Source organism: Melospiza georgiana, chromosome 23 (assembly GCF_028018845.1).
Source record: "Melospiza georgiana isolate bMelGeo1 chromosome 23, bMelGeo1.pri, whole genome shotgun sequence".
Classification (NCBI taxonomy): Eukaryota; Metazoa; Chordata; class Aves; order Passeriformes; family Passerellidae; genus Melospiza; species Melospiza georgiana.
In genome coordinates, this window is record NC_080452.1 from 8,158,761 (window position 1) to 8,185,872 (window position 27,112).

Sequence of the window (27,112 nt, forward strand, 5' to 3'; positions counted from 1 at the left end):
TTTCCTATGGGATCAGGAGGAATTTCTTCATAGGATCAGGAGAAATTTCCCTACTGAATCAGGAGGAATTTCCTATGGAATCAGCAGGAATTTCTCCATAGAATCAGGATGAATTTTTCCTCAGGATCAGCAGGAATTTCCTCATGGAATCAGCAGGAATTCTCCTATGAACTCAGCAGGAATTTTCCTATGAAATCAGGAGGAATTTCTTCATAGAATCAGGAGGAATTTTCCTATGGAATCAGCAGGAAATTCCTCATGGAATCAGGAATTTCTCCATAGAATCAGGATGATTTTTTCTACAGGATCAGCAGGAATTTCCTCATGAAATGAGGAGGAATTTCTTCATGGAATCAGCAGGAATTTTCCTATGAAATCAAGAGGAATTTACTATGGGATCAGGAGGAATTTTCCTATGGAATCAGGAGGAATTTCTTCATAGAATCAGGGGGAATTTTCCTACAGGATCAGGAGGAATTTCCTCATGAAATCATGAGGAATTTCTTCATAGAATCAGGAGGATTTTCCTCATGGAATCAGGAATTTCTTCATGGAATCAAGAGGATTTTCCTATGGGATCAGCAGGAATTTCTCTCTGGAATCAGGAGAAATTTCCTTATGGAATCAGGCATTTCCTATGGATTCAGGAGGAATTTCCCCATAAAATCATGAGGAATTTCCAGTCCCCATTCCCAGAGGTGTCCAAGGAATTCCTGGATGTGACAGAGCTGGTGACAAACTGGGGACCATTCCCAGGCTGGGCTGGGAGATCCTGCAGGGATTTTCCAGCCCCAGCAATTCCAGGAACACACAGAAATGACCCCACATTCCATGGGAAACTCCCACTTTTCATCACCAACATCCCAAAAAAATCCCAATTTTATCCTTCAGCCAAGACCAACCTCACCCTGCCGAGCTCCTGGAAACCTCTGAGGGTTTTTTTTGTCATTTCCACTCCCAAGGAATTTCCTTTTTTAACCTTGCCCAAGCCAGGAAATCGCCTATCTACGGCCAGCAGTGACCAAAATTTGGTTTTCCTGGAATTTTCCCCCATTTTTCTGCCCACACTCAGACATTTTAAGCTTTTTAGGATCCTGCATTTTAATTTTTTTTATTTATTTTGCATTTCCAGCCTCTCCTTGTGGCTTTCAGAGGCTCCAGTTCTGCCCAGTCATCATCTGGAGGGAACAGCAGCTTGTGCAATGTTCCCTTCCCCCTTTTTTTGGGGCCACAAACACCAGAAAAGGAGCAAAAACCAAAATAATTAAAATAAGAAAAATTTATAAATAAAAACAAACAAACAAAATAACAAAAATTAAAAAAAAAAAAAAACAAAACCAGAAGGCCCAAAAGGAACCACTGGGGTTTAAATAACAAAAATAACAAAACTTTTGACTGGAGTCAAAAGTTTTGTCATTTTTGTTATTTAAGTTTTGTTCTTTTTGTTAATAATTAAATGGCATAAATGGCAATATTAAATGGTATAAATAGCAATTATTAAATGCCATAAATGACAATAATTAAATGGCATAAATTGCAATATTAAATGGCATAAATGGCAATTATTAAATGGCATAAATTGCAATATTAAATGGCATAAATTGCAATATTAAATGGCACAAGTTGCAATTATTAAATGGCAGATCCCCAGAAATTTTTGCTCTGTTCCTGAGTTTTGTGTGGATTTTATTTTATTTTATTTTATTTTATTTTATTTTATTTTATTTTATTTTATTTTATTTTATTTTATTTTATACATTTTTATGCTATTAAATATTTTCTTTTATTTTATATATTTTTGTGTTATATATTTTTAATTCTAGGTTTATTATTATTTATATTTGATGTATTTTATATATTTTAATTTTTATGTTATATTTCTATTTTAATATCTTTTCTTTTATATAAATTTTATATTTTTATATATAAAATATTAATTTTCATATATAAAATAGATAAAATTTATATTTTCAATTATATATTTATTTTATATACTTTATATTAAAATATTTTACTTTATATATTTTATATATAAAATAAAACATATTTATATTAAAATTATGTAATATATTTTATATATAAAATAGTTAAATATATATACACACAAATATATGATTTTTAAATATAAATTTTATATCTATAATTAAAAATTATATATAAAATATAAATTTTATATGCTTTCTAGCTTATCTGGGCAGCTCCCCCCACGGTTATCTCCCGCACCAGGGTGAATTTTGGAAGCCAGCAGGCTGCAAACATGTGCACAGCTGATTATTTCCACAGCCTTGAAAAAAATGTGCTAAAAAAAAGAAGAAAAAAGGGGAAAAAAAGGGGAAAAATGGGGGAAAAAAGGGGAAAAAAAAGGAAAAAAAAGGAAAAAAAAGTTATAGGAGAAGAAATTCAAGTGTCAGGGGTCGCCGGACGCCTCGGAGCGGGGAGATGAAGGGGATGCAGCGGAAACGCGCGGGGGTGGCGCAGTGTCCGTCTGTCTGTCCCCCTGTCTGTCCCCGTGTCCCCCCCCAAGATGGCAGCAGCGCCCCACGTGCGCCCGTCCCGCCAGAGCACCCCTGGCCCCGCCCCCTCCGCAGCGCTCAGCGCTCTGATTGGTCAATAACGTTATAACCACGCCCCTCAACTCGGCGGGCGCGGCGCTGCCTCTCTCTGATTGGCTGCAGCGCGGCGGTGCCGCTCGGTGATTGGCTGCGGCGCGGCTCGGGCACGCCCCCTCCCGGCGCGCGGCGGCACTGGGGGCCGGGGCCGGGGCGGGAGCGGCGCCAGTTCCCGGCGTCCCGCGGCGGAGCCGGCGGTGCCCGCGGCGCCTCCTCCGTGCGTCCCCTCGGCGTCCCCAGAACCCCTGCCCGCCCCCTTATGGAGCTGCTGTGCGTGGAACCCGCGGCCCGCGCCCCCCGCGCCGGGCGGGACCCGCATCTGCTGGGGGACCGGCGGGTGCTGCAGAACCTGCTGAGCCTGGAGGAGCGCTACAGCCCCCGCGTGTCCTACTTCCAGTGCGTGCAGAGGGACATCCAGCCCTACATGAGGAAGATGTTGGCCTTCTGGATGCTGGAGGTACCGGGATGCTGCGGGGTTTGCACCCAAAAAACCCGGGGGACAAGGCAGAGCTGACGGGTGTCGGGCACAGCGGTGATGCCGGTGGGGATGGAGGGTGAAATTCACTCTCCTGTGCTAAAATTGGGATTTTTTTTTCCTCAAAAGCTCCGGGCAGGGCTCAGCTCAGCCCCGGGGGAAAATAATAACGCTGCTGTTAAGTTCCTGAAATGAAAAATGAATCTGCGGGTGAAGTTCGGGGCAGGGTCCCCATAAATGACAATTCCGCAGCGCTCCGTCCTGCCTGTCCCAGCCGATGCTGCGGGGAACGCTTCTAAAAAAAAAAATCCAGAATATTTAAATATTTTAATATTTTAAAGAAGATTTTTTTTTTTTCCCCTTGCTGTCATTATTCCCGCGATCCCCTTTTGTAGATAAACCCCGCTTTGGGAGCGGCTCTAAAAGCAGCGAGGTGGCACCGGGGGATGTCACGACCCGCGTGTCATTGTCCCCATCGCTGCCGGCAGCGTTGGCTGCAGGAGGAGCAGAAACCGCAATAGATTTGGCGGTGTCGAAAGAAGGAAGTTCGCTGTGACAAGTGGCTGGGGACAGATAAGAGGCGCAGGGCTGAAAATTTGGGAGCTGCTGGACTCTGCTGGTGGGGAATTTGTGGAATTTGGGGACGATTTGGGTGATGCCGTTGATTGCCATCGTGTCCCCTGGAGAGCTCCAGGTGGAATTGGCAGCCCTGGATGCTTCTCTCCACCCCCCGCCAGCCAAAAAATGCGCTAAAAAAAAAAGGAAATTTGGAGCTCCAGAGCTGCCCAGGGGATCCCCAGCAGGGCACAGCAGAATTGGGGCCAAATGGGGCAAATTCCAATTTATCCACGTGCTCCAGGTGGAATTCCCAGCCCTGAATCCTTCTCTCCACCCTCCAGCCAGAAAATGCACCAAAAAAAGGAAATTTGGATCTCCAGAGCTGCCCAGGGCAGGGGTGACAGCTGGCAGGGGCATCCCCAGCAGGGCACAGCAAAATGGGGCCAAATGGAGCAAATTCAGATTTATCCACGTGTTCTAGGTAGAATTTCCAGCCCTGGATCGTCCTCTCCGCCCTCCAGAGCTGCCCGGGGCAGGGGTGGCAGCAGACAGGAGCCATTCCCAGAAACGGGGCCAAACGGGGCAGATTCAGGTTTCTCCACGAGCTCTCTGGAGCTGCAGCTGCTCCCCACAGGAAGGCGAAGCCTCGGGGTGACACCACGGCGGGAGCAGCTCCCAGTGACGAGTGTGAAGCAGCAGCTCTGAGGCCGAGCTCGGCTCTCTCCCCTCACCAAAACTTCCTTTTCTCCCCGCGCCGCGTCCGAGGCAGGTGTGCGAGGAGCAGAAGTGTGAGGAGGAGGTGTTCCCGCTGGCCATGAACTACGTGGATCGCTTCCTGGCCTCGGTGGCCGTGCACAAGAACCACCTGCAGCTGCTGGGGGCCGTGTGCATGCTGCTGGCCTCCAAGCTGAGGGAGACCATGCCCCTGACCGTGGAGAAGCTCTGCATCTACACCGACAACTCCATCACGCCCCAGGAGCTGCTGGTAAACCCCTGAGTTCCCTCCCTGTGCCCAGTTCCTGCCTGGCATCTCCTGATCCCGTCCCTCTGCATTCCCTTACTCCTTGGTGAAGGATTTTCCATCCTACCCATGCTGGGCAGCAGAATTGTCCCCTCAGCTGTCCCCATCCTGGTTCTGGAGGAAGTTTCCTGTGCCACCACTGTACTGTCACTTTGGGCTGTCACTCTGGGCTGTCACTGCAGTGACATCTCCAAGAGTCACAACTCTGGTCCCTTCCCTGTGCCCAGCTCCTGCCTGGCATCTCCTGATGCCATCCCTCTGCATTCCCTTACTCCTTGGTGAAGGATTTTCCACCCTCCCAGCGCAGCAGAATTGTCCCCTGCTGGTTGTGGGTGAAGTTTTCTGTGCCGCCACTGGGCTGTCACTCTGAGTTGTCACTCCAGTGACATCTCCAAGAGTCACAGCTCTAGGAACATCCCAGTGCCCCCTCCCAGTGCCCAGCTCCTGCCTGGCATCTCCTGATCCCGTCCCTCTGCATTCCCTTCCTTCTTGGTGAAGGATTTTCCACTTTCCCCATGCAGCAGAATTGTCCCCTGCTGGTTGTGGATGAAGTTTCCTGTCCTGTCACTCTGGGCTGTCACTGCAGTGACATCTCCAAGCTCTGGTTGGCATCTCCTGTTCCTGCTCTGCTGATCCCATCCCTCTGCATTCCCCTCCTTGGTGAAAGATTTTCCACCCTCCCCGTGCTGGGCAGCAGAATTGTCCTCTCAATTGTCCCCATCCTGGTTGTGGATGAAGTTTTCTGTGCCACCACCAAGCTGTCACTCTGGGCTGTCACTCTGGGCTGTCACTCTGGGCTGTCACTGCAGGGACATCTCCAAGCTCAGGGTCAGGGAATGTGAATTTCCCACATCCCCACCCCAATTTCTGCAGCTCTGCCTCCCCCCAGCTGCAGAAACTGGGGGAATGTGGAAATTGGGGGAATGTGGGAATTGAGGGGAATGCGGGAGATTTCGCTTCCACAGCAGCAGGAAAAAATTCAGATTTTAGGTGCAGAGTGAGGCAGCCGAATGTCTGTGAGGGGTTTGTGAGCTCAGTGGGTGCTCCAGGCTGCTGGGGATGGCTGCAATTCCTGCTCTAACCCCTGCATTTCTCATCCTGCATCCACAAGGTTCCATTCTGAGCTCTGAGAGGCCAAAAGAGTCTGATAAAAACCTCTGAGATCCAACCCTGCAAGCTCAGCCTCGGCCGCGAGGGAGGAAATGGGAGAAAAACCCTTTTTTTGGGGCCTCGGGAGGGAGCAGTGACCTCTCCTCAGTGACAGAGCATCCCTGGGGACCCCGGGGGCTTTTAGGGGTTTTCTCATCGGTTTTGGGGTGGGATCTGAGCCCCAGAACCCCCAAAACTCTCAGGTGTGACTCAGGGGCACCACAGAGCTCTGAGCTCAACCTGGTTTTTCCCAATTCTGGGGAAAATCCCCTCCCCTCCAGAACAGTCATTGGTGGGGGGGTGATTGCCTTAATTAACACTCCTAATTAGCTGATGAGGGATGGGGATGGCCGCGGGAATGGGGTGCCCCATCCCTGGGGGACACCAAGGCCTCTCCTGGTGATCCTTGCAGGTTTAAATCTCCACTATAAAGAGAATACCCAGGGATCTGTAAAGGATCACCCTGGCTGCGGGCCCTGAGGGAGTTAAATCCAATTTAACTGGATTTCCATGGATATTCACGCTGGCTGAGGGAGTTAAATCTGAATTGTCCATGGAAGGGTCTCTTCCCTGGATTTCCATGGATTTCCATGGATTTTTTGGAGCTCATTCTGCTCCAATAAAGAGGGAATGGAGGGAATGCCCAGGGATCTGAGGGATTCACCCTCACTGAGGGCCCCGAGGGAGTTAAATCTGAATTTCCTCACCCCAGAGCTGCTCCTTCCCCCTCTGTGCTCACCCCCTGCTCCAGTAAAGAGGGAATGGAGGGAATATCCAGGGATATGAGGGATTCACCCTGATTGTGGGAGTTAAATCTGAATTGTCCATGGAGAGTCCTCTTCCCTGGATTTCCATGGATTTTAACCCTTTTTGGGGCACATCCTGCTCCAATAAAGAGAAAATACCCAGAGATCTGAAGGATTCACCCTGGTTGTGGGATTTAAACCCAGGTTTCTGGATTTCCATGGGTTTTAACCCTTTTTGGAGCACATCCTGCTCCACTATAAAGAGAATACCCAGGGATCTGTAAAGGATCACCCTGGCTGAGGGCCCTGAGGGAGTTAAATCCAATTTAACTGGATTTCCATGGATATTCACGCTGGCTGAGGGAGTAAAATCTGAATTGTCCATGGAAGGGTCTCTTCCCTGGATTTCCATGGATTTCCATGGATTTTTTGGAGCTCATTCTGCTCCAATAAAGAGGGAATGGAGGGAATGCCCAGGGATCTGAAGGATTCACCCTCACTGAGGGCCCCGAGGGAGTTAAATCTGAATTTCCTCACCCCAGAGCTGCTCCTTCCCCCTCTGTGCTCACCCCCTGCTCCAGTAAAGAGGGAATGGAGGGAATATCCAGGGATATGAGGGATTCACCCTGATTGTGGGAGTTAAATCTGAATTGTCCATGGAGAGTCTTCCTCCCTGGATTTCCATGGATTTTAACCCTTTTTGGGGTACATCCTGCTCCAATAAAGAGAAAATACCCAGGGATCTTTGAAGGATTCACCCTGGTTGTGGGATTTAAACCCAGGTTTCTGGATTTCCATGGATTTCAACCCTTTTTGGAGCTCATCCTGCTCCAGTATAGAAGGAATATCCAGGGATCTTTGAAGGATTCACCCTGGTTGTGGGATTTAAACCCAGGTTACTGGATTTCCATGGGTTTTAACCCTTTTTGGAGCACATCCTGCTCCACTATAAAGAGAATACCCAGGAATCTGTAAAGGATCACCCTGGCTGCGGGCCCTGAGGGAGTTAAATCCAATCTAACTGGATTTCCATGGATATTCACGCTGGCTGAGGGAGTTAAATCTGAATTGTCCATGGAAAGGTCTCTTCCCTGGATTTCCATGGATTTTAACCCTTTTTGGGCCCCGAGGGAGTTAAATCTGAATTTCCTCACCCCAGAGCTGCTCCTTCCCCCTCTGTGCTCACCCCCTGCTCTTTCCCAACGCCCAGAGCAGGGCCAGGGGAGCTTCTCCAGCAGCCTGGGGACAATGGCACATCCTGGTGGCCCGGGGCCATCCCTGCAGGAAGCTGGCTCGCATTCCCAGCCTCTGCTTCCTCCTCCTCCTCCTCCTCCTCCTCCTCGGGCAGGGGCTTGGCAGCAGCTCAGCCCTTCAGAAGGACACAGAAGCGCTCTGGAGTCATTCTGGGGGAGAAGGAAATGATGCAAGGAGGGATTTGTCCATTTGGAGGAAGTTGGGTTTCCGTCCAGGCCCTTCTCTAACCCACCTTGGGGTTGTTTTTTTGTTTTTTTTTTTTAATTCAATTCTTTATTTTTAAATTTAATTCTTTATTTTATTTTGTTTTATTTTGTTTTATTTTATTTCATTTTATTTTATTTTATGTTATTATTCTTATTTTATGTTATTTTTTATTTTACATTATTTTATGTCATGTTATTTGATGTTTTTATTTTATTTCTGTTATTTTATTTGATGTTATTATTTTTATGTTATTTTATTTTATCTTTTATTTTACAGTATTTTATTTTATGTTCTGTTATTTTATTTTATGCTATTTTATTTCTGTTATTTTATTTTATGTGATTATTCATATGTTATTTTATTTTGTAATTTATTTTATTTTATTTTTATTTTACATTATTTTAGGTTATTTTATTATTTTATGTTATTTTATGTTATTATTTTATTTTATTTTATTTTTTATTTTTTATTTTATTTTATATTATTTTTATGTTTTCTTTTATTTTATTATTTCATTTTATTTTATTTCCTTTTATTTCATTTTTATAAAGACTTTTCTGGCCTGGCTGAGAGGGGGTTTAGCTGCTCAGAGCTTGGGTGGAGCAGCTTTGGGACAGGAATGGCTCCTGAGGGGACAATGGGGTGACAGATTGTGCCCAGGGTGGGTTTTGGGACAGGAATGGCACCTGAGGGGACAATGGGGTGACAGATTGTGCCCAGGGTGGCCTTTGGGACAGGAGTGGCTCCTGAGGGTGACACATTGTGCCCAGGGTGGGTTTGGAGCAGCTTGAGCAATTCTGCTCCTTTGAGCAACCCGGGGCGGGTTTGTTGTGCAAGGGGAAGGGAGGCAACAACCAGAAAAAAAAGGGGAAAATGAAGATGTGAGCTTGGGAAAGAATTGTCACCGTTGTCACTTCCTCAAAGTGTCTGTGCTGAGCTCCGGGGCGGCGCTGGTGGGATCCTGAGTTTGGGGCAGAAGGGGATTTGTGCTGGGTGGGGGAACAGAAATGAAAAATGAACCTGAGCCCGACCTGAGCCTGGGGCAGCTCTGGGGCCTCAGCAGGGACACGGCCAGGGCTGGAATTGTGCTGTGGGGACAATGGGGACAGCCCAAGGGACAGCCCTTCCCCATCCTGGAGCCTCCTGGGCTGGCATGGTGGCACAGGAACAGCGTGGGGACAAACCCATCTGCCCTTCCCTGTCCTGCCTTGACTCTGGGGCCTTCAGGGCTGGCATGGTGCCACGGGGACAGCCTGGGGACAGTCCCTGTGCCCTTCCCTGTCCCCGATGCTCCTGAGCCCCCCGTGACGCGCCGCCCTCTGTGTGCCCTCAGCACTGGGAGCTGCTGGTGCTGGAGAAGCTCAAGTGGGACCTGGTGTCGGTGATCGCCAACGATTTCCTGCCGCACATCCTGCACCGGCTGCCGCTGCCCGCCGACAAGGTGGAGCTGGTCAAGAAGCACGCGCAGACCTTCATCGCCCTCTGCGCCACAGGTGGGGGCCGCTGGCACGCCCGGCACGCCTGGCACGGGCTGCCCTCCTTTTCTGGGGGCTTCTCTGTGGTCAGGGTTTGAGGTGGGATGGTGCTGTGGGATGCCAGGGGTGTGTGCCAGGCTCTGTGTGCCTGTGGGAGGGCGGCTGGGGGCCCCAGGATGGAGAGTTGAGAATCTGATTCCGTGTCCTTAGAAGGGCAATTTATTAATATAGAATAGAATAGAATAGAATAGAATAGAATAGACTAGAATAGAATACAATACAATACAATACAATACAATACAATAGAATACAATAGAATACAATAGAATACAATATCTATTATGTTCTGTATTATATTACATTATATTATATATTATATTAATAATATATTGTATTAATGTATAATATTATAATACTGTATTCTTTTATTCCATATTATAATATAATGCATATTATATTATATATTACATTACATTATATTATATTACATTATATTATATTATATTATATTATATTATATTATATTATATTATATTATATTATATTATATTATATTATATTATATTATATTATATTATATTATATTATATTATATTACATTATATTATATTACATTACATTACATTACATTGCGTTACATTACATTACATTATATTACATTACATTACATTACATTACATTATATTACATTATATTATATTATATTGTATTACATTACATTACATTACATTATATATTATAATATATTACATTACATTATATTATATTATAATATATTACATTACATTACATTATATTGCAATATTCTTTTATTCCATGTTACAATATAATATATTATAATATTCCATGTTCTAATATAATATATGCATTACAATGCATAATAGAATGAATATGATATTTTTTATATTATACCATATCATACCATACTATATTATACTATACTATATTACATTATGCCATACTAAAACTATACTAAAGAATAGAGAAAGGAGGGAATGATAATAAAAGCTTGTGACTGCTCAGAGTCCCGCCACAGCTCACTGTGATTGGTCATTAATTAAAAACAGCCACACGAGACCAATCACAGATTCACCTGCCACATCCCACAGCAGCAGATAATCATTGCTTGTATTTCATTTCTGAGGCCTCTCAGCAGAAAAATCCTAGAGAAAGCATTTTCATAAAACGCCTCTGTGACAATTCTCCTCCGCCCCGCGCTGCACAGACCCCTCTGTGGGGCCCTGCAGGGCGAACCCCGACCCCAGACCCCAGCTGACCCTCTGTGCCATCTCCTCCTCTCCCCTCTGTGCTGGCTGCAGACTGCACGTTCGTCATGTACCCGCCGTCCATGATCGCCACCGGCAGCATCGGCGCCGCCGCGCACGGCCTGGGGCTGCCGGGCAGCGGAGAGGCCCTCACCGAGCTGCTGGCCAGGACCACGGGCACCGAGCTGGTCAGTGACGGGCACTGGGGCTGGCACCGAGCTGGGAGTGGGTACTGGGGCTGGGGAGTGTTGCTGGGGCTGGCACCGAGCTGGGAGTGGGTACTGGGGCTGGGGAGTGTTGCTGGGGCTGGCACAGAGCTGGGGAGTGGGCATTGGGGCTGGCACCGAGCTGCTGGCCAGGACCACGGGCACCGAGCTGGTCAGTGACGGGCACAGGGCTGGGGAGTGCCACTGGGGCTGGCACCGAGCTGCTGGCCAGGACCACGGGCACCGAGCTGGTCAGTGACGGGCACTGGGCTGGGGAGTGTTACTGGGGCTGGCACCGAGCTGGGGAGTGGGCATTGGGGCTGGCACAGCTGGGGAGTGCCACTGGCGCTGGCACCAAGCTGCTGGCCAGGACCACGGGCACTGAGCTGGTCAGTGACGGGCACTGGGCTGGGTAGCGGGCACCGGGGAGTGCCACTGGGGCTGGCACCAAGCTGGAAGTGCCACTGGGGCTGGCAGCAGGGTGGGGAGTGTTACTGGGGCTGGCACCAAGCTGGGAGTGCCACTGGGGCTGGCACCAAACTGGGAGTGCCACTGGGGCTGGCAGCAGGGTGGGGAGTGCCACTGGGGCTGGCACCGAGCTGGGGAGTGCCACTGGGGCTGGCAGCAGGGTGGGGAGTGTTACTGGGGCTGGCACTGAGCTGCTGGCCAGGACCACGGGCACTGAGCTGGTGAATGAGTGCCACTGGGGCTGGCACTGAGGTGAGGAGTGTTACTGGGGCTGGCACCGAGCTCTGAGGGGGCACTGGGGCTGGCACGGCTGTGGGAGCCTTGCTGCCACTCAGAGGAAGGGTTCTCCATCAGGACAGGACAGCTGCATGGGGAGGGGGTGGGCTCTGTGCCTCTGGAGATGTTCCAGATCCACCTGATGTGTCACCTGTGCCACCTGCTCCAGGTGAACGTGGCGAGGGAGGGACTGGGATGGACGGGTCATGGTGATGGACTGGTCATGGTGATGGACTGGTCATGGTGATGGTGAGCCCAGGGATGGTCTGGCTCTGGTGGTGGAGAACCTGAGATGGACTGGCCATGGTGATGGACTGGCCACAGGGATGGTCACTGGGATGGTCAGGCCATGGTGATGGTCACTGGGGTGGTCTGGCTGTGCTGATGGTCACTGGGGTGCTCTGGCCATGGTGATGGTCACTGGGGTGGTCTGGCCATGGTGATGGTCACTGGGGTGGTCTGGCCATGGTGATGGTCACTGGGATGGTGTGGCCATGGTGATGGTCACTGGGGTGGTCTGGCCATGGTGATGGTCACTGGGATGGCCTGGCTGTGCTGATGGTCAGCCTGGGATGGTCAGGCCGTGCTGATGGTCACTGGGGTGGTCTGGCCATGGTGATGGTCACTGGGATGGTCAGGCCATGGTGATGGTCACTGGGGTGGTCAGGCCATGGTGATGGTCACTGGGATGGTCTCGCTGTGCTGATGGTCAGCCTGAGCTGCAGGGATGGACTCGAGGGCCCTTCCAGCCCCATCTGCTCTGGGTTCTGTGGGGTTTTGCTGTTCAGACGGTGCTGCCCCGGTTTGAGGAGAGCCCGGGGCCGATGCCAGGCCCAGCCTGGCAGGGCAGGGTGGGCTCGGAGCCCTTGCAGTGCCACACAAAGGGCAGGATCCGTTCCCTGCCCGGGCAGGTGTTGGCAGGATCGGGTTCTCGGCCTGCGATGGGGACAGGGACGCTCAGGCCCAGCATCTGCTCCCCTCAGTGTCTGGTTGCACCTGGGGGGGACAGGGGGGGCTGGCACATGAAACCTTCCAGCTTTGGGGGGGCTCTGCAGCCCCCCAGCGCCCTGGGAGGGGGCACAGGGACCCTGTGGGGCTCCAATCTGAGCTTCTCCTCTCCCCTTTGATCTCCTCCCCTGCCCAGGTGGGTCACACTCCCCTGCCAGGACCTGGGCTGGCTTTGTCCGGGGGGAGGCTCCTGCTCTGTTTGTGCAGATGGAATTTTTTTGTTCTCTGGGGCCTTTTTGAAGAGAGAATCAGTGCAGCCAGCTGCTCCCAACCTGCTCTGGGGGCCGGGGCTGTGCAGGGAACAGGTGGGAAGCAGGGAGGGCTCTGTGCAGGGAGAGGAGCTGAAATGGAGCCCGGCACCCTCCTGTCCCCTCCTGTCCCCTCCTGTCCCCTCCTGTCCCCTCCCCAGCATCTGCTGTGCCCCTGCCCAGGTGTGGGTGCCTCACAAACAGCTCCAGCCCGGGCAGGGCCAGGGCAGCTCCTCCTGGGATTGAGCACAGAGCTTTGAGTTCCTGCGAGAGCTCCTGGGCTCAGCTCCCTCATTGGTGCTGCTGCTTCTCCCTGAGCTTGCCCAGGTGCCCATGGAGATGCACAGCCCATGCCCAGGTGCCCATGGAGAGGCCCAGCCCCTGCCCAGGTGCCCATGGAGAGGCCCAGGTGATGCCCAGCCCCTGCCCAGGTGCCCCTGGTGATGCCCAGCCCCTGCCCAGGAGATGCACAGACCATGCCCAGGTGTCTGTAGGGATGCACAGCCCCTGCCCAGGTGCCCATGGAGATGTCCAGGGGATGCCCAGCCCCTGCCCAGGTGCCCCTGGTTATGCCCAGCCCTTGCCCAGGTGCCCATGGAGATGCCCAGGGGATGCCCAGCCCCTGCCCAGGTGCCCATGAGGATGCCCATCCCCTGCCCAGGTGCCCCTGGTGATGCACAGCCCTTGCCCAGGTGCCCCTGGTGATGCCCAGCCCTTGCCTAGGTGCTCCTGGCACTCAGGGCCGGGGCAGGGGGAGCAGGGCAGGAGGAGCCGGGCAGGAGGAACAGGGCAGGAGGAACAGGGCAGGAGGAGCCGGGCGTTGCTATTTTCGCTCGCCACATCCTCTGTCAGTTTCTAAGAACCGCCGCGGATTCCTGGTAAGAGATCTCAGGGTGTGACCATGTCCCGTGAGGTGCAAACTGTCACCAGGCCGGGCTGTGGCCCTGGGGTGTCCGGGTGGGAGTTTCCTCCTGCTTTTACGGCTCGAGGGGGAAAAACCAGAGCAGGGTTTGCATTTCTGGCGAGGTTCTGTGCTGTCCCCCAGCTCTGGGGTGTCCCAGAGGGGACAGGAGGCTGGAAACCTTGTCAGAAGTTTCTGAACCAGGGGCACGCAGCAGAATTCCTGGGAATGCTGGGCTGGAGGGGCTGGGGAGCTGGAGAAGGATCCATGTCCCAAGGACATTCACATTTTTGGGATTTGGGACGTTTGTCCTGCTCTTGTCACCCATCTGGAGCCACCCCCTGGCTCCAGGGCTTTGGGAACCTCTCTGCTGACACATTCCAGGGAGGTGGGAGGACAACCAAAGTGTGGGGATTTACCCGAGGAGGGACAAAGATGGAGAAAAATCTCCTTTTGCTGCTGGTCAGATGGAAAAAAAAAAAAAAAAATCAATAATTACTTTCATTTCTTTCATGCCCTGCCCTTGCAGATGAAGTCAATGTCTTCTCTTGAAATATCACATCTGCTCGCAGAAAGGCAATATATTCTCGTCATAGTCATAATAAACCATAGTCAATAAACCATCCCACTGCAATCCAGGAGGTGGCTGGGGGGGTCAGAGATTGAAGCCCTGAGAGGTTTTGTTTGGGGAAATCCCTGGGCGAGGAGCTCGGGCTACAGGGACAGAGCTGTTCTGCAGGAGCAGCGGGAGCGGGATCTGATGCCCCATCTGTGTTTGCCCGTTCCAGGACTGCCTGAAGGCGTGCCAGGAGCAGATCGAGGCGGCCTTGGCCGAGAGCCTCAAGCAGGCGTCCCAGCCGCAGCAGGAGCTCAGCTCCAAGGCGGCGCCGTACGCGGGCACCCAGCCCGTGCCCACCAGCACCCCCACGGATGTCACCGACGTCAACCTGTGACCAAGGAGCCTTTGGCCAGAGCTCCAGCCCCTCCCTGGACACCCCCAGCTCGCCGCACGCCCCCTGCCCACCCGGGAGCCTGGAGGGGGAGTTGGAATCGTTTCTGTGTTGGTGTTCCCCGGGTTCCTCACGGCCACTTCCAGCCCCCGTGAGGGACGGAAATGGCAGAGCCGCCCCAGTCCTGGTGACCCCCGGCTGCCGTGGGGCTCGGGGAGCAGCTGCTTGGTCCTCATTGCTTCGTGCCCACAGCTCCAGGGGACGCCGTGCAGCTGCTTGTGCTTGGGGAGGAGCCGTGGGGCTTGTTTGGGTTTTTTGCTGTTGGATGTGGGAGTTTTGGGGGACGCGCCTCGGGAGGAGCTCGGGGTCCCCCCTCGGCTGCTTAATTTATTGTTCACTGCTGGGAAAAGGGGAGGGAGGAGAGCTGGAATCGCTCAGGGTGCTGGGTGCTGCTCTCCTCTCCTCCCCAGCAAAGTGCCTTCACCCCTCTCTCCCTTCCCTGGCTCCCTGGGCAGCGGCAGACTCTCCTCAGCAGAGCTGCCTTTGGTAGCTTAGGCATCAGACTAGGATTCAAGGAAAACCTCTGAACGTGCTGCTATGGTCTGGGATGCATCTCCACTCTTCCAAGGCAGGGATTTCAGATCGTGCTCAGGAGGGAGCTGCGTCCGATCCACGTGGATCTGGAGCTGCCTCCTGACAGGGTGGGAAACTTTGCTGCGCACTTGAGTTGGGAAAGCAATTACCGCATTTTTGTATCGTTGTTGTTGACTCCTCGTTAGGTTTTTTTTTATAAAAATTGTTGTAAAACAGAAAAAAAAAAAAAAAAGAAAAAAAAAGGAAAAAAAAATATAATGCTGCTTTTCTATAAGAAATCCAGAGTGGAATTAGCCAGGAGAAGCCAGAGACTCCACAGGGATGGGAAGCAGAATCTGCTGCTGCTCCCTGGGGACATCTGGACCTGTGGCTGTTGTCCTCCCGCGGGGGATGTGTGGAAAAGGAGGTCGAGATCTTCCTTTTGGATGGCACCAAGCCCACAAAAATCCGGCGGAAAAAGGTGGGGCTGCTGCTCCTCCCTGAGCCTGCCTGGCCCGGAAACCCACGGAGCCGCTGCCTCCTGCGAGCAGGAGGGCTGGGACAGGGCCTGCCTGTGCAAGAGGAAATGTCTTTCTTTCTTTTTTGGTTTTTTTTTGTGTTTTTTTTTTTTTTTTAATATATAAATATATATATATATATCAAAGTGAATTTTTAATTTAAGAGTAAAACTGGTTTGGTGTTCACTCGCACAAGTCTCGCTGCTGGGAGAGCCAGAGAACCCTGTGATGTTGCAATAAAATATTTTAAACAAAAAAAAAAAACCCAAAAAAAACGGTGGCTTGAGGGTTTCCCTGTGCTGTTCTTGGATCTTTTCCTGGTTTTGGGGATCCCTTGGGAGCTCCAGCCCTGCTTTTCCCAGCATGGAGTGGGGAGAGGACCCTGAGGGTGGTGGTGGAGCCAAAACCCTTCCTGCGGGTGAGGTGGCCCTGGAGCAGAGGCATCACCTTCTCCCCAGCAGGGCGAGGGGCCCTGGAGCAGCTCGGGGGGTGCCAGGACAGTGCCAGGAGCTCTGTGCCAGCCCAGGCTCCCTCCTGTGCCCATCGGCCTCGAATCAGATAAAATCAGCGAGTCACAGAAAAGGCTGAGGGGCGTGGGGACCTCGGGGGTGGCAACAGGGGGCACAGCTCAGGGTGCAGCAGGGGCTCCTCTCTGTGGCCCAAAGCTGCAGGGCACAGGGCTGGCAGTGACAGTGGCACCAAGACACAGAGCTGGCAGTGACAGTGACTGCAGGGCACAGACCTGGCAGTGACAGTGGCACCAGGGCACAGGGCTGGCAGGGACAGTGACAGCAGGGCACAGAGCTGGCAGGGACAGTGACTGCAGGGCACAGGGCTGGCAGTGACAGTGGCACCAGGGCACAGGGCTGGCAGGGACAGTGGCAGCAGGGCCTGGTGGAAAAGTCTCCCCTGGGTTTGGTTTTCCAGCAGAGGTGGCACTCGGGCACAGTGCCAGGAGCACACCAGGCAGGTGACCCATGGCCAGGTGAGGATGGTGGCCCTGTGGCTTCAGGAAGCAAACCCTGAGAAGCTTTTTTTGGGGAAAACCCCTGGGCAAGGAGCTCCAGCAGCTGGTGGGGACAGGGACAGGCTGGGAGCACACGGGGCAGAGCCAGCCCTGACTGAGTGACAGAGCTCTGGTTTTATTTCTGAGTACAGGGACAAGCCAGAGGGTCCAGGGACAAGCCAAGGTGTCCAAGGACAAGCCAGAGTGTCCAGGGACAAGCCAGAGTGTCCAGGGACAAGCCAGAGGGTCCAAGGACAAGCCAGGGTGTCCAGGGACAAACCAAAGTGTCCAGGGACAAGCCAGGGTGTCCAGGGACAAGCCAGGGTGTCCGGGGACAAGCCAAGGTGTCCAGGAACAAACCAAACTGTCCAGGGACAAACCAGAGGGTCCAGGGACAAGCCAAGGTGTCCAGGAACAAACCAAACTGTCCGGGGACAAACCAGAGGGTCCAGGGACAAGCCAAAGGGTCCAGGGACAAGCCAAAGGGTCCAGGGACAAGCCAGAGTGTCCAGGAACAGCCAGAGGGTCCCCGTGCTGGTGTCCCCGGGCTCCTGGGTGGCACTGCCAGCAGCACAGTCCAGCTCTGAGGGCCCAGCCTGTCCCAGTGCCCGCTCAGAGCAGCAGCACCCAGCAGGGCTCTCCTGCCCCGGGCTCCCAGCCGCGTCCCAGCCCTTCCCCGCTCACTCCATGGCCGGCGCCCGCTCCCCCTCCACGTCCCTGGTGCCGGAGTTGATCAGCTCGCGGCGGATCTCGGCCGAGATCTGGGGGTGGCTGTGGAACTTGAGCAGCTCCAGCAGGGCCTCCTTCTGCTCCGAGGCCAGGTCCTCCTTGTAGCGCTGGGCCAGGGCCAGCAGGCTCTGGTGCCACAGCACGGGCAGCGGGCGCCGCTCGGCGCGGAAGGCCAGGAAGTGGAACACCAGCGCGTCCAGCACGCGGAACGGCAGCGCGTACTTCTTGTCGATGAGCAGGCGCAGGAAGATGCTGTTGGCACCGCTGTACTGCATCTCTGCCAGCTTCAGCAGGGCCGCGCTGAGGGAGGGACAGCACGGGCACAGCTCAGGGCGTGGGGCAGGGGACAGGGGACGGAGCCATGGGGACATGGGGGAGGTGAGGGGACAGGGGATGGAGTCATGGGGACATGGGGGAGGTGAGGGGTCAAGGAACAGGGACATGGGGACATGGGAGCAGTCAGGGGACAGCTCAGGGGATGGGGCACGGGACAGGGGAGAGGTCAGGGGACAGGGGATGGAGCCATGGGGACATGGGAGAGGTGAGGGGACAGGGGATGGAGTCATGGGGACATGGGGACATGGGAGAGGTCAGGGGACAGGGGATGGAGTCGTGGGGACATGGGGGAGGTGAGGGGTCAGGGAACAGGGACATGGGGACATGGGAGCAGTCAGGGGACAGGGGATGGAGCCGTGGGGACATGGGAGAGGTGAGGGGACAGGGGATTGAGCCATGGGGACATGGGAGAGGTCAGGGGACAGGGACATGGGGACATAGGAGAGGTGAGGGGTCAGGGGATGGAGCCATGGGGACATGGGAGAGGTCAGGGGACAGGGACATGGGGACATAGGAGAGGTGAGGGGTCAGGGACATGGGGACATGGGGACATGGGAGAGGTCAGGGGACAGGGACACAGGAAAGGTGTGTGGGGTCAAGGGACAGGGACATGGGGACGGGAACAGTAAGGGGACGGGATGGAGTCACGGGGACACAGGAGGGGTCAGAGGACAGGGACACAGGAGAGGTGAGGGGGCGGGGACAGGGACATGGGGACCAGGGAGAGGCTCAGAGTCAGGACACAGAGCCACTGGGACACAGGATGGGGTGACGGGTCAGGGCACAGGGACACAGGGACAAGGGCGTGGTGAGGGGTCAGGGGATGGAGCCATGGGGACACAGGACTGTTGAGGAGCCATGGGACAGGGATATGGGGACATGGGAGAGGTGAGGGGTCAGAGGACAGGGACATGGGGACTAGGGAGGGTCTTAGAGTCAGGACACAGAGCCACGGGGACACAGGAGAGGTGAGGGGCCAGGGGACAGAGCCACAGGGACACAGGACAGGGTGAAGGGCCAGGGGACAGAGGAGGGACCACAGAGGTCAGGGGGACCAGGCAGAAGCCACAGGGACCAAGGAACAGGCAGAGCCAAAGCCATGGGGATGGAGAATGGAGCTCAGGGACTGACAAGGGACCACAAGGGCCAGGGGGACTGAAGTCCTGGGGACTGAAGAATGGGCATGGGGGGGCTGGGCAGGAGCCACAAGGACCAGGGAGGGACCACAGGGGTCAGGGGGACCTGGACTGGACCATGGAGCACTGAGGCACAAAGCTGAGCCTTGAACCTCAACCCCAGAGGGAGCTGGGTGACCCCCCAGCCCCTCAGGGCCTCACCTGGAGTGCAGCACGGGGATGGAGCACTTGCTGAGGATGCTGCCGATGATGATGGCCTCCCTGAGCGTGCAGGTGCCAGACTCACACAGGGGGATGAGGATCCCTGGGAAGGGGAACAGTCAGGTGTCACTGAGACATTCTATGGAAAATCTTTTCCTTAGGATTTTTTTCCTGAGAAGCCTCAGAGGAAAAGAAAAACAATGATTATCTGCTGCTGTGGGATGCAACAGGTGCATCTGTGATTGGTCTCATGTGGTTGTTTTTAATTAATGGCCAATCAATTAATGGCTCGGACAAAGTCCAAGCCACAAACCTTTGTTATCATTCCTTCTTATTCTATTCTTAGCCAGCCTTGTGATGAAATCCTTTCTTCTATTCTTTTAGTAAAGTTTTAATGTAATATATATCACAACATAATAAACCAGCCTTCTGAACATGGAGTAGTCAAGATTCTCTTCCCTCATCCTGGGACGCCTGCGAGCCCCACCACAGTCAGGCACCAACCACCTCCATGCACAGCTCAGCCCCTTCCCCCTAGAAACCCCCGCTCCTGCAGCATCACCGGGACACCCCCGGGCATGCACCAGCCCCTCGGGGACCCTGCAGGAGCCCTACCCTTGAACCAGGCTGCTGGTTTGAACAGAGCCTTCTTCAGAGCCATGTACAGGTGGAAGTTGAGCCGCTTGTACTCGGCGATGTCGTCGCGGATGCGCGGCAGCAGCACCAGGTTGTAGAACCTCTGGGCCATCCTCTCCTTCAGGTTGGAGGAAAATATCCTGGGACCGGCAAAGCACGAAGGGATGGGTGAGGAAAGGAGGCCAGATTGGTGTTTTGTAACCAGTTTTGGTGATCTGACTGTGGTTATGGGAACGAAAACCCCAAAGATGCCATGGCAGAGGGTCCCTGAGGGGACCTTACCTGGTGGGGTCCCTGAGGTGACCTTACCTGGTGGCCTGGTACATGGCAGCCGCTGTCCACGTCTCTGGCTCAGTGATGTAGAGGATCTGCTCCCAGTTGGACAAGGCAGGGATGATTTTGAACGCCTTGGGGAGCTTCCCACTCCTGTACTTGGACAGCACCTTCAGAGACAGGGACAGGGGCCAGGCCACGAGTGAGATAAGTGACAGCAGGGACAAGAGAGCGCATTGTCACCTCAGGGTGGTGGCTGTGGGTTTGGATGCTCCATCCTCACCTCCCTGACACCCCTGTAGACCTCCAGGACACGGGGGTCAAGCTGGGGCATGGGGCAGCCCGAGATCTCCGACAGCGCCGTCTCCACCTCCGTCTGCTTCTCCGTGATCTTCTCCATGATGATGTCGGCCAGCGTGCGCCTGGGACGGCAGGGACGGGGTCAGGGGACGTGGGAGGGGTGGCAGGGACAGTGGGGACATGGGAGGGCTGGCAGGGGACAGGGACAGTGGGGGACATGGGAGGGCTGGCAGGGGACAGGACAGTGGGGGACATGGGAGGGATGGCAGGGGACAGGGGCAGTGGGGGACATGGGAGGGGTGGCAGGGATGGGGTCAGGGGACATGGGAGGGCTGGCAGGGGACAGGGGCGAGCCAGAGGCTGACAAGGGATGGGGGCCAGCTGGGGTCTGTGCGTGCAGCAGGGGGACAATCGGGGGTAACAGGGGGGTGACACGATGGGATCACATCACAGGGGATGGGGGTGACCTGGGGGCTGACACTGGACAGGGACTGGGACAGGAGCAGGGGTGACTCGGGGCTCCACGGGGCTGACACCGCACAGGGCACAGCCCAGAGCGCTCACCTCAGGGGTGGGTTCTTGTTCATGAACATCTCGATGGCTTTCTCGTCCTCGGGGTCCACCTCCACCTCCCCGCCGTAGTCCCCGCTCCGTCCCGCGGCCGCCGCCGCCTTCTCCAGCGAAGGCCACTCCTCATCATCCTCCGAGTCCGGGTCGGGACCTGCGGGGAGCGGAGCTGGCTCAGCCCGGGCCCGGGCACCCTCGGGTATTTTAAGATTGGCTTTTCGCAAATATTCAAATTAGTATTTTATGTCTTGTGTTAGAAAGTGATGCTGTATTGATTCTCTTAAGTAGCATGTTAAATACAGTTTTAGGTTATAAAAAAGGTTAAAATAGAAATTATGCTATATAGGATACTTTTTTTTTTAAAGAATGGACTCGCAGCGAGATAGCAGCCACAGGACACCTGGATCTTTCAGAGAAAGTGAATTTATTGCCCTCTTATCAGAAGAAACGAACTTCTTCCTGCCTCAAAGGCGCTGTTAGGATTCAGAGGAAGAAGTTGTCGATGACCAGACAGAATCCTGTGTTTGAATGGAATTTATGCATCATACATAATAAAAGTGTAACAAATGCATAAGTGTATGAATACGCAACAGGCTGTTGTTTTTAAGGGTTAATCCTTTGTTAACGTGGGTCCTTTTTCGGGTTCGTGCTGCCCAGAAAAAGTTACAGACCCGGACTCTCCGTAACTCTTTAGTGTCTCATATTGTCCTAATTCAAATTGTCCAAATTATTATTACTCTAATATTACTCTATTATTATTCTGTTACTCTATTACTTGTATTAAAATTTTTATTTTTATAACTTTTAAAATTTTTAAGACGAGCGACTGGCGTTTTTAAAACTTAAAAAAACCAAGCGATTGGGCGTTTTTCACCGGGGGCTCACCGAGAACCGCGCTGCGCTTTCGGGGCGCCGCGGGCGCTCCGGGGCCGTGCTCGGCCTCCAGCTCCTCCTGCTGCCGCCGCGCCTGCTCCAGGATGCGCCGGGACAGCCGCGCGTCCACGAACCCGTCCCCGTCCCCGGGGCCGCCATCGCCGCCCGGCTCCTCCGCCCCGCGCTTCTCCCGCGCCCGGAGCCGCGGGGCCGCGTCCTGCAGGATCTGCTCGGCCAAGGGCAGCGCCGGCGCCGGGCCGGAGCCCCGCGCCCGCCGGGCCTTGGGCATCGCGGCGGCACCGGGCACGGCGCAGCGGAACCGGGGCACGGCGCAGCGGCACACGCGGGATCTGCGCCCGCCTCTTCCGGGGACACCGGCACCGCCCGTTCCGGTGGCGGCACCGGCACCATGGGGGTCACCTGGTGAGAGCGGGGGATCCGGGACGGGGGAAAGCACCGGGAAGGGCTCCTGGAATAGGGGTGGAACCGGGGTAGACTCCTGGAATGGGGGTGAAGGCACCGGGAGAGACTCCCGGAATGGGGGACGGAACCGGGAAAAGCTCCTGGAATGGGGGGGAAGGCACCGGGAAGGGCTCCTGGAATGAAGGGCGGAATCGGGAAAAGCTCCTGGAATGGGGGGACGGAACCGGGAAGGGCTCTTGTAATGGAGGGGAGGCACCGAGATAGACTCCTGGAGTGGGGGAAGGCACCGGGATGGACTCCCGGAATGGGGGGAAGGCACCGGGAAAAGCTCCCGGAATGAGGTGACAGCCCCGGGGACGCGGGGAGAGTCTCCGGGCGAGGATGCGGAGCAGCCCCGGGGATGTCCCGGCGGGTCCCCGAGCCCCGGCCCGTGTCGCAGCGTGTCGCAGGTGCCGGTGGCCGAGGGCAAGAGCGTGCAGCAGACGGTGGAGCTGCTGGCGCGGCGGCTGGAGGCGCTGGGCGCGGACAAGCAGGGCACGTTCGGCGTGGACTGCGAGACCTATCACACCGCGGCCACCCTCGGCACGCAGGGTCAGCTGAGCCCTTCTCCGAGCTCCTCTTTCCCTTCTCCTTCCCGTCCGTTTCCTCCTTCTCCTTCCCTGCCTTCCCTGGAGGTGGGTGGATCTGATGTGGTTTAGGGGTTACAGTGGCAGTGGTGGGCTGGCTGATCTTGAAGGTCTCTTCCAACTTCTGATGATTCTACAATTCCTTCTTTCCTTTCCCCTTTCTTTTCCCTTTTCCTTTCCCCTCTTCCCCTCCTTTTTTCCCTTTCCTTTTCCCTTCTCCCTCCTCTCCCGGCTCCCCACATCCCTTCCAGGCACTGATGTGATTTTCCCCACACAGCCCTGGCTCTGCTGAGCCTGTTGTTCCCAGCCAGAGGAATTTCCTGGGTTCCCACAAAATTCCTGCCTTAAAGCAGCTCCTCTTTCCGCCTCTCGTCCTTGCTTTAATTCTCCATCCTCACGTGTTGTTATGGCATCCACTCAGGCAACGGCTTGGGTTTTCTGATGGAAATTTATAGGGGAAAAGAAATCCTCGGCAGCACCGGGATAAAACATCAGCACGGCTCGGGGTGAGGTGAAAGGAGAACCCCAGGAGCTCCCACTGCCCAGAGGGAGCTGGGCTCGGCCTCTCCTCCACGTTCCAGCTGCCAAAAAAGCAGGAAAAAGCTGCTCTGGAACATCCCAATGGGTCTAGCTGGGAACGGCAGCTCAGCAGAGCCAGGGCTGTGAACACATCAGTGCCTGGAAGGGACGTGGGGAGCCAGGAGAGGAGGGAGAAGGGAAAAGGAAAGGGAAAAAAGGAGGGGACGAGGGTTTGGGTATCTCGGGGTCATTCTGAGCAGTAGAGAATCCGAGAGAATTCGTTTTCCCAGCCCTCGCTGTCGTTGCAGGGCAGACAGGGAAGCTGATGTACGTCATGCACAACTCCGAGTACCCCCTGAGCTGCTTCGCCCTCTTCGAGAACGGGCCCTGCCTGGTGGCCGATGCCAACTTTGACACCCTCATGGTGAAGCTCAAGGGCTTCTTCCAGAACGCCAAGGCCAACAAGATCGAGAGCCGCGGCACCCGCTACCAGTACTGCGACTTCCTGGTGAAGCTGGGCACGGTCACCATGGGCCCCAGCGCCAGGGGCATCTCCGTGGAGGTGAGAGCCCTTTGGGAAAGGTGGGGAATTCATGGATGGGCAGGGGGAGTCCGTGGGAGGAGCTGGAGAAGGTTTAGGGGGGATTGGATTGAGGGTGTCCTGAGGCGAGCCAGCGGGGAAGATGGAGAGGGGTGAGTTAGTGACAAAGGCATGGAGTTCCAGGCAGGGATGGATGGGATGTTGGGAAGAAATCCTTCCCTGGAAGGTGAGAACACCCTGGAATAGATGTCCCAGAGCAGCTGTGGCTGCCCCCAGATCCCTGGAAGTGTCCAAGGCCAGGGGACTTGGAGCAGCCTGGGACAGTGGGAGGTGGCCCTGTCCTGGATGAGCTTTATCCCCAAACCATTCCACGATTCTGGAATTCCCTGTCCTGTGTGTGTCTCAGTGGTGTTGCTGGTGCAGCAGGCAGCTGCAGATCTCCTCTCCTGAGGTTTAATCCTTGGTGCTCCAGGGCTGTCCCTGCAGTGGGAATCCCTGCAGGAATTCTATCCCGATAAAAAACTGATTAAATTCCAGCTGCACAACAGGAGCACCATCCCTCAGGTTAATCAGGTAAAGGGGATAAAACCTCTCCAGTGCCAATTCCGTGCTGATTTGGGGCTTGCTGTCCTTCCCTTTGAATTCTACCTTCCCTTCCCTTCCCTTTGGAAAGGGTCTCCTGCATGTTCCCAGCATGTCCTGTTTGTATTTACCCATCCTTGTTAGATGCTGAATGTTTTGAGATGTTTCCATGAAAAGCCTTCCCTGCATGGAAGCTCCAGGGCTGTGGGGCTGTGTTCCCAGGTGGAATTCTGCCCCGACACCATCTCCAAGCCTGTAGGGATGAATTCCCAGGTGGAATTCTGCCCCTATTGAGCAGTTCCAAGCCGGCAGGGCTGTGTTCCCAGGTGGAATTCTGCCCCTCTGAGCAGCTTCAAACCTGTGGGGATGTGTTCCCAGGTGGAATTCTGCCCCTGACACCATCTCCAAGCCTGTAGGGATGAGTTCCTGGGTAGAATTCTGCCCCTGTGAGCAGCTCCAAGCCTGTAGGGATGTGTTCCCAAGTGGAATCATGTGCTTCCTGCCAGCTCCAAGCCTGTAGGGCTGTGTTCCCAGGTGGAATTCTGCCCTTGACACCATCTCCATGCCCGTGGGGATGAGTTCCCAGGTGGAATTCTGCCCCTGTGAGCAGCTCCAAGCCTGCAGGGCTGTGTTCCCAGGTGGAATTCTGCCCCTGTGAGCAGCTCCAAACCTGCAGGGCTGTGTTCCCAGGTGGAATACTGCCCCTGTGTGATCGCCAACGACTGCTGGAACCTGCTGATGGAGTTCATGCAGAGCTTCATGGGCAGCCACACGCCCGGCGTCCCGTCGGTGTTCGGCGCCAAGCACGACAGCACCTACGGCCCCGGGGACACCATGGTGCAGTACATGGAGCTCTTCAACAAGATCCGCAAGCAGCAGCAGGTGCCCGTGGCTGGCATCAGGTGAGGAGGAGCCCCTGCAGCTCCTGAGTGCACCCTCACCCTGCCTGCACCACCAGCTCCTCCAAAATCTGCCACAGCAGCTGCTCCTTCTGCATTTTTCCCCGTTTCAAACTGTGCAATTCTGGGTGTCCTCCGTGGTTTGGGATGATTGGATCCAGTGGTTCCGTGGTTTTTTGGACAGTGAAAGGAGAAATTCCAGAAAAATACATTCTTAAATGTCTTATTTTTTTATGTTGACATCGGTGTTTTGTTGTATTTCATCCCAATAAAAGGATGGGTTTTGGGAGGAGGAGTTGTCCCTGCAGTGAGAGTTGTGTTGTGAATTCCCAGTCTTCCCTTGGATTTGCTTTATGCTCCCAAAGCAAATATTTCCCTGTGAAAAAAAGCCAGGAATTCCCTAATTTTCCTCTTCCTGGCACATTCTTACCTTGCCTTCATCTGCAGGTGATGGAAATATCAAAATATGCTGCCTCCCTTGGATCCATTGGTTCTGTGGCTTTTTGGTGCAGGGAAAACAGAAATTCCACAAAATTACAGACATCTCTTAAATTTCTATTATTTTTTTTATATCCACATAGGTGTTTTGTTGTATTTCATCCCAATAAAAGGATAGGGTTTGGTGGTTTGTGTTGTAAATTTCCAGTCTTCCTTTGGATTTACTTCAAGAACTTTATGCCCCTAAAGCAAATATTTCCCTGTGGAAAAAAATCCAGGAATTCCCTAATTTTCCTCTTCCTGGCACGTTCTTACCTTGCCTTCATCCTCTGTAGCTGATGGGAATGTCAAAATCTGTTTCCTCCCTTGGATCCATTGGTCCTCTGGTTTTGTGGACAGTGTTTTGTGCAGGGAAAAGAGAAATTCCAGAAAAATACGGACATCTCTTAAATTTCTATTATTTTTTTATATCCACATCGGTGTTTTGTTGTATTTCATCTCAATAAAAGGATGGATTTTGGGAGGAGGAGTTGTCCCTGCACAGTGAGGGTTGGGCTGGTTTGTGCTGTAAATTTCCAGTCTTCTTTGGATTTAATAAATTTAATCAGCACAGGGCCCAGAAAGAGATGGTTCATGAGCCATAAGAAATGGCACAATGTCCCCTAAGTGAGGTAAAAATTCCAACATGCTGAATACACCGAATTTTTTGCAGATTTTAGCCCCAAGTTCACGACTGTTCAGTGGTGAAAATTCACTGTCCTAAACTGGGAAAACTTAGAGAAACAAACCGGGATTTATAGGGATGGTTATCCCTGTCCTGTTTCCCATTACAAACCCTAAAGTTTAAAATAAAAAATCCCTGTTAATGAGCAGATTAGTCATGGTGAATGTCGGGAATACTTTGTTAATTCCGTAACCAGAGATGTCAAAACTCTGCTCGTGTGCCTAAAAACCATGGAAGTGTGTGCTGGAATCCCTGGGGATTCTTGGGGTTTTATGAATTCATTGTGCTGCTCCTGGAGCTCCAAAAAGGGACCCCTGGAGCTGCTCCTCTCACTCCCTTGATGGCCAAAATTACTCTTTTTCCCTGAAAAAAATCCCAATTTTGGCAGTCAAATCC

General features: G+C 53.4%; 3 protein-coding genes across 4 annotated transcripts; 2 read left to right on the plus strand and 1 right to left on the minus strand.

Annotated features, from left to right (window-relative positions):
* The first annotated feature begins 2,853 nt into the window (after positions 1-2,853).
* On the plus strand, positions 2,854-15,964 carry CCND3 (cyclin D3). Its single transcript, XM_058039766.1, has 5 exons — positions 2,854-3,066; positions 4,412-4,627; positions 9,353-9,512; positions 10,814-10,947; positions 14,655-15,964. The coding sequence occupies exons 1-5, from the start codon at positions 2,869-2,871 to the stop codon at positions 14,817-14,819; spliced, it is 873 nt and encodes a 290-aa protein (XP_057895749.1). The 5' UTR covers positions 2,854-2,868; the 3' UTR covers positions 14,820-15,964.
* Positions 15,965-17,429: 1,465 nt separating this feature from the next.
* Positions 17,430-22,253, minus strand: BYSL (bystin like). Its single transcript, XM_058039753.1, has 7 exons — positions 21,977-22,253; positions 21,089-21,245; positions 20,508-20,646; positions 20,261-20,394; positions 19,931-20,091; positions 19,316-19,418; positions 17,430-17,942 (listed from the first exon to the last, which is right to left on the minus strand). Exons 1-7 carry the CDS (start codon positions 22,251-22,253, stop codon positions 17,594-17,596), a joined length of 1,320 nt encoding a protein of 439 aa, XP_057895736.1. The 3' UTR covers positions 17,430-17,593.
* Positions 22,254-22,344: 91 nt separating this feature from the next.
* On the plus strand, positions 22,345-26,531 carry MED20 (mediator complex subunit 20). Of its 2 annotated transcripts, XM_058039742.1 has the most exons (4): positions 22,345-22,387; positions 22,827-22,978; positions 23,841-24,094; positions 25,346-26,531. In XM_058039742.1, the coding sequence occupies exons 1-4, from the start codon at positions 22,374-22,376 to the stop codon at positions 25,559-25,561; spliced, it is 636 nt and encodes a 211-aa protein (XP_057895725.1). In that variant the 5' UTR covers positions 22,345-22,373; the 3' UTR covers positions 25,562-26,531. The 2 variants fall into 2 exon arrangements, with proteins under 2 accessions (XP_057895725.1, XP_057895726.1); XM_058039743.1 differs by lacking the exon at positions 22,827-22,978.
* The last annotated feature ends 581 nt before the right edge of the window (positions 26,532-27,112 follow it).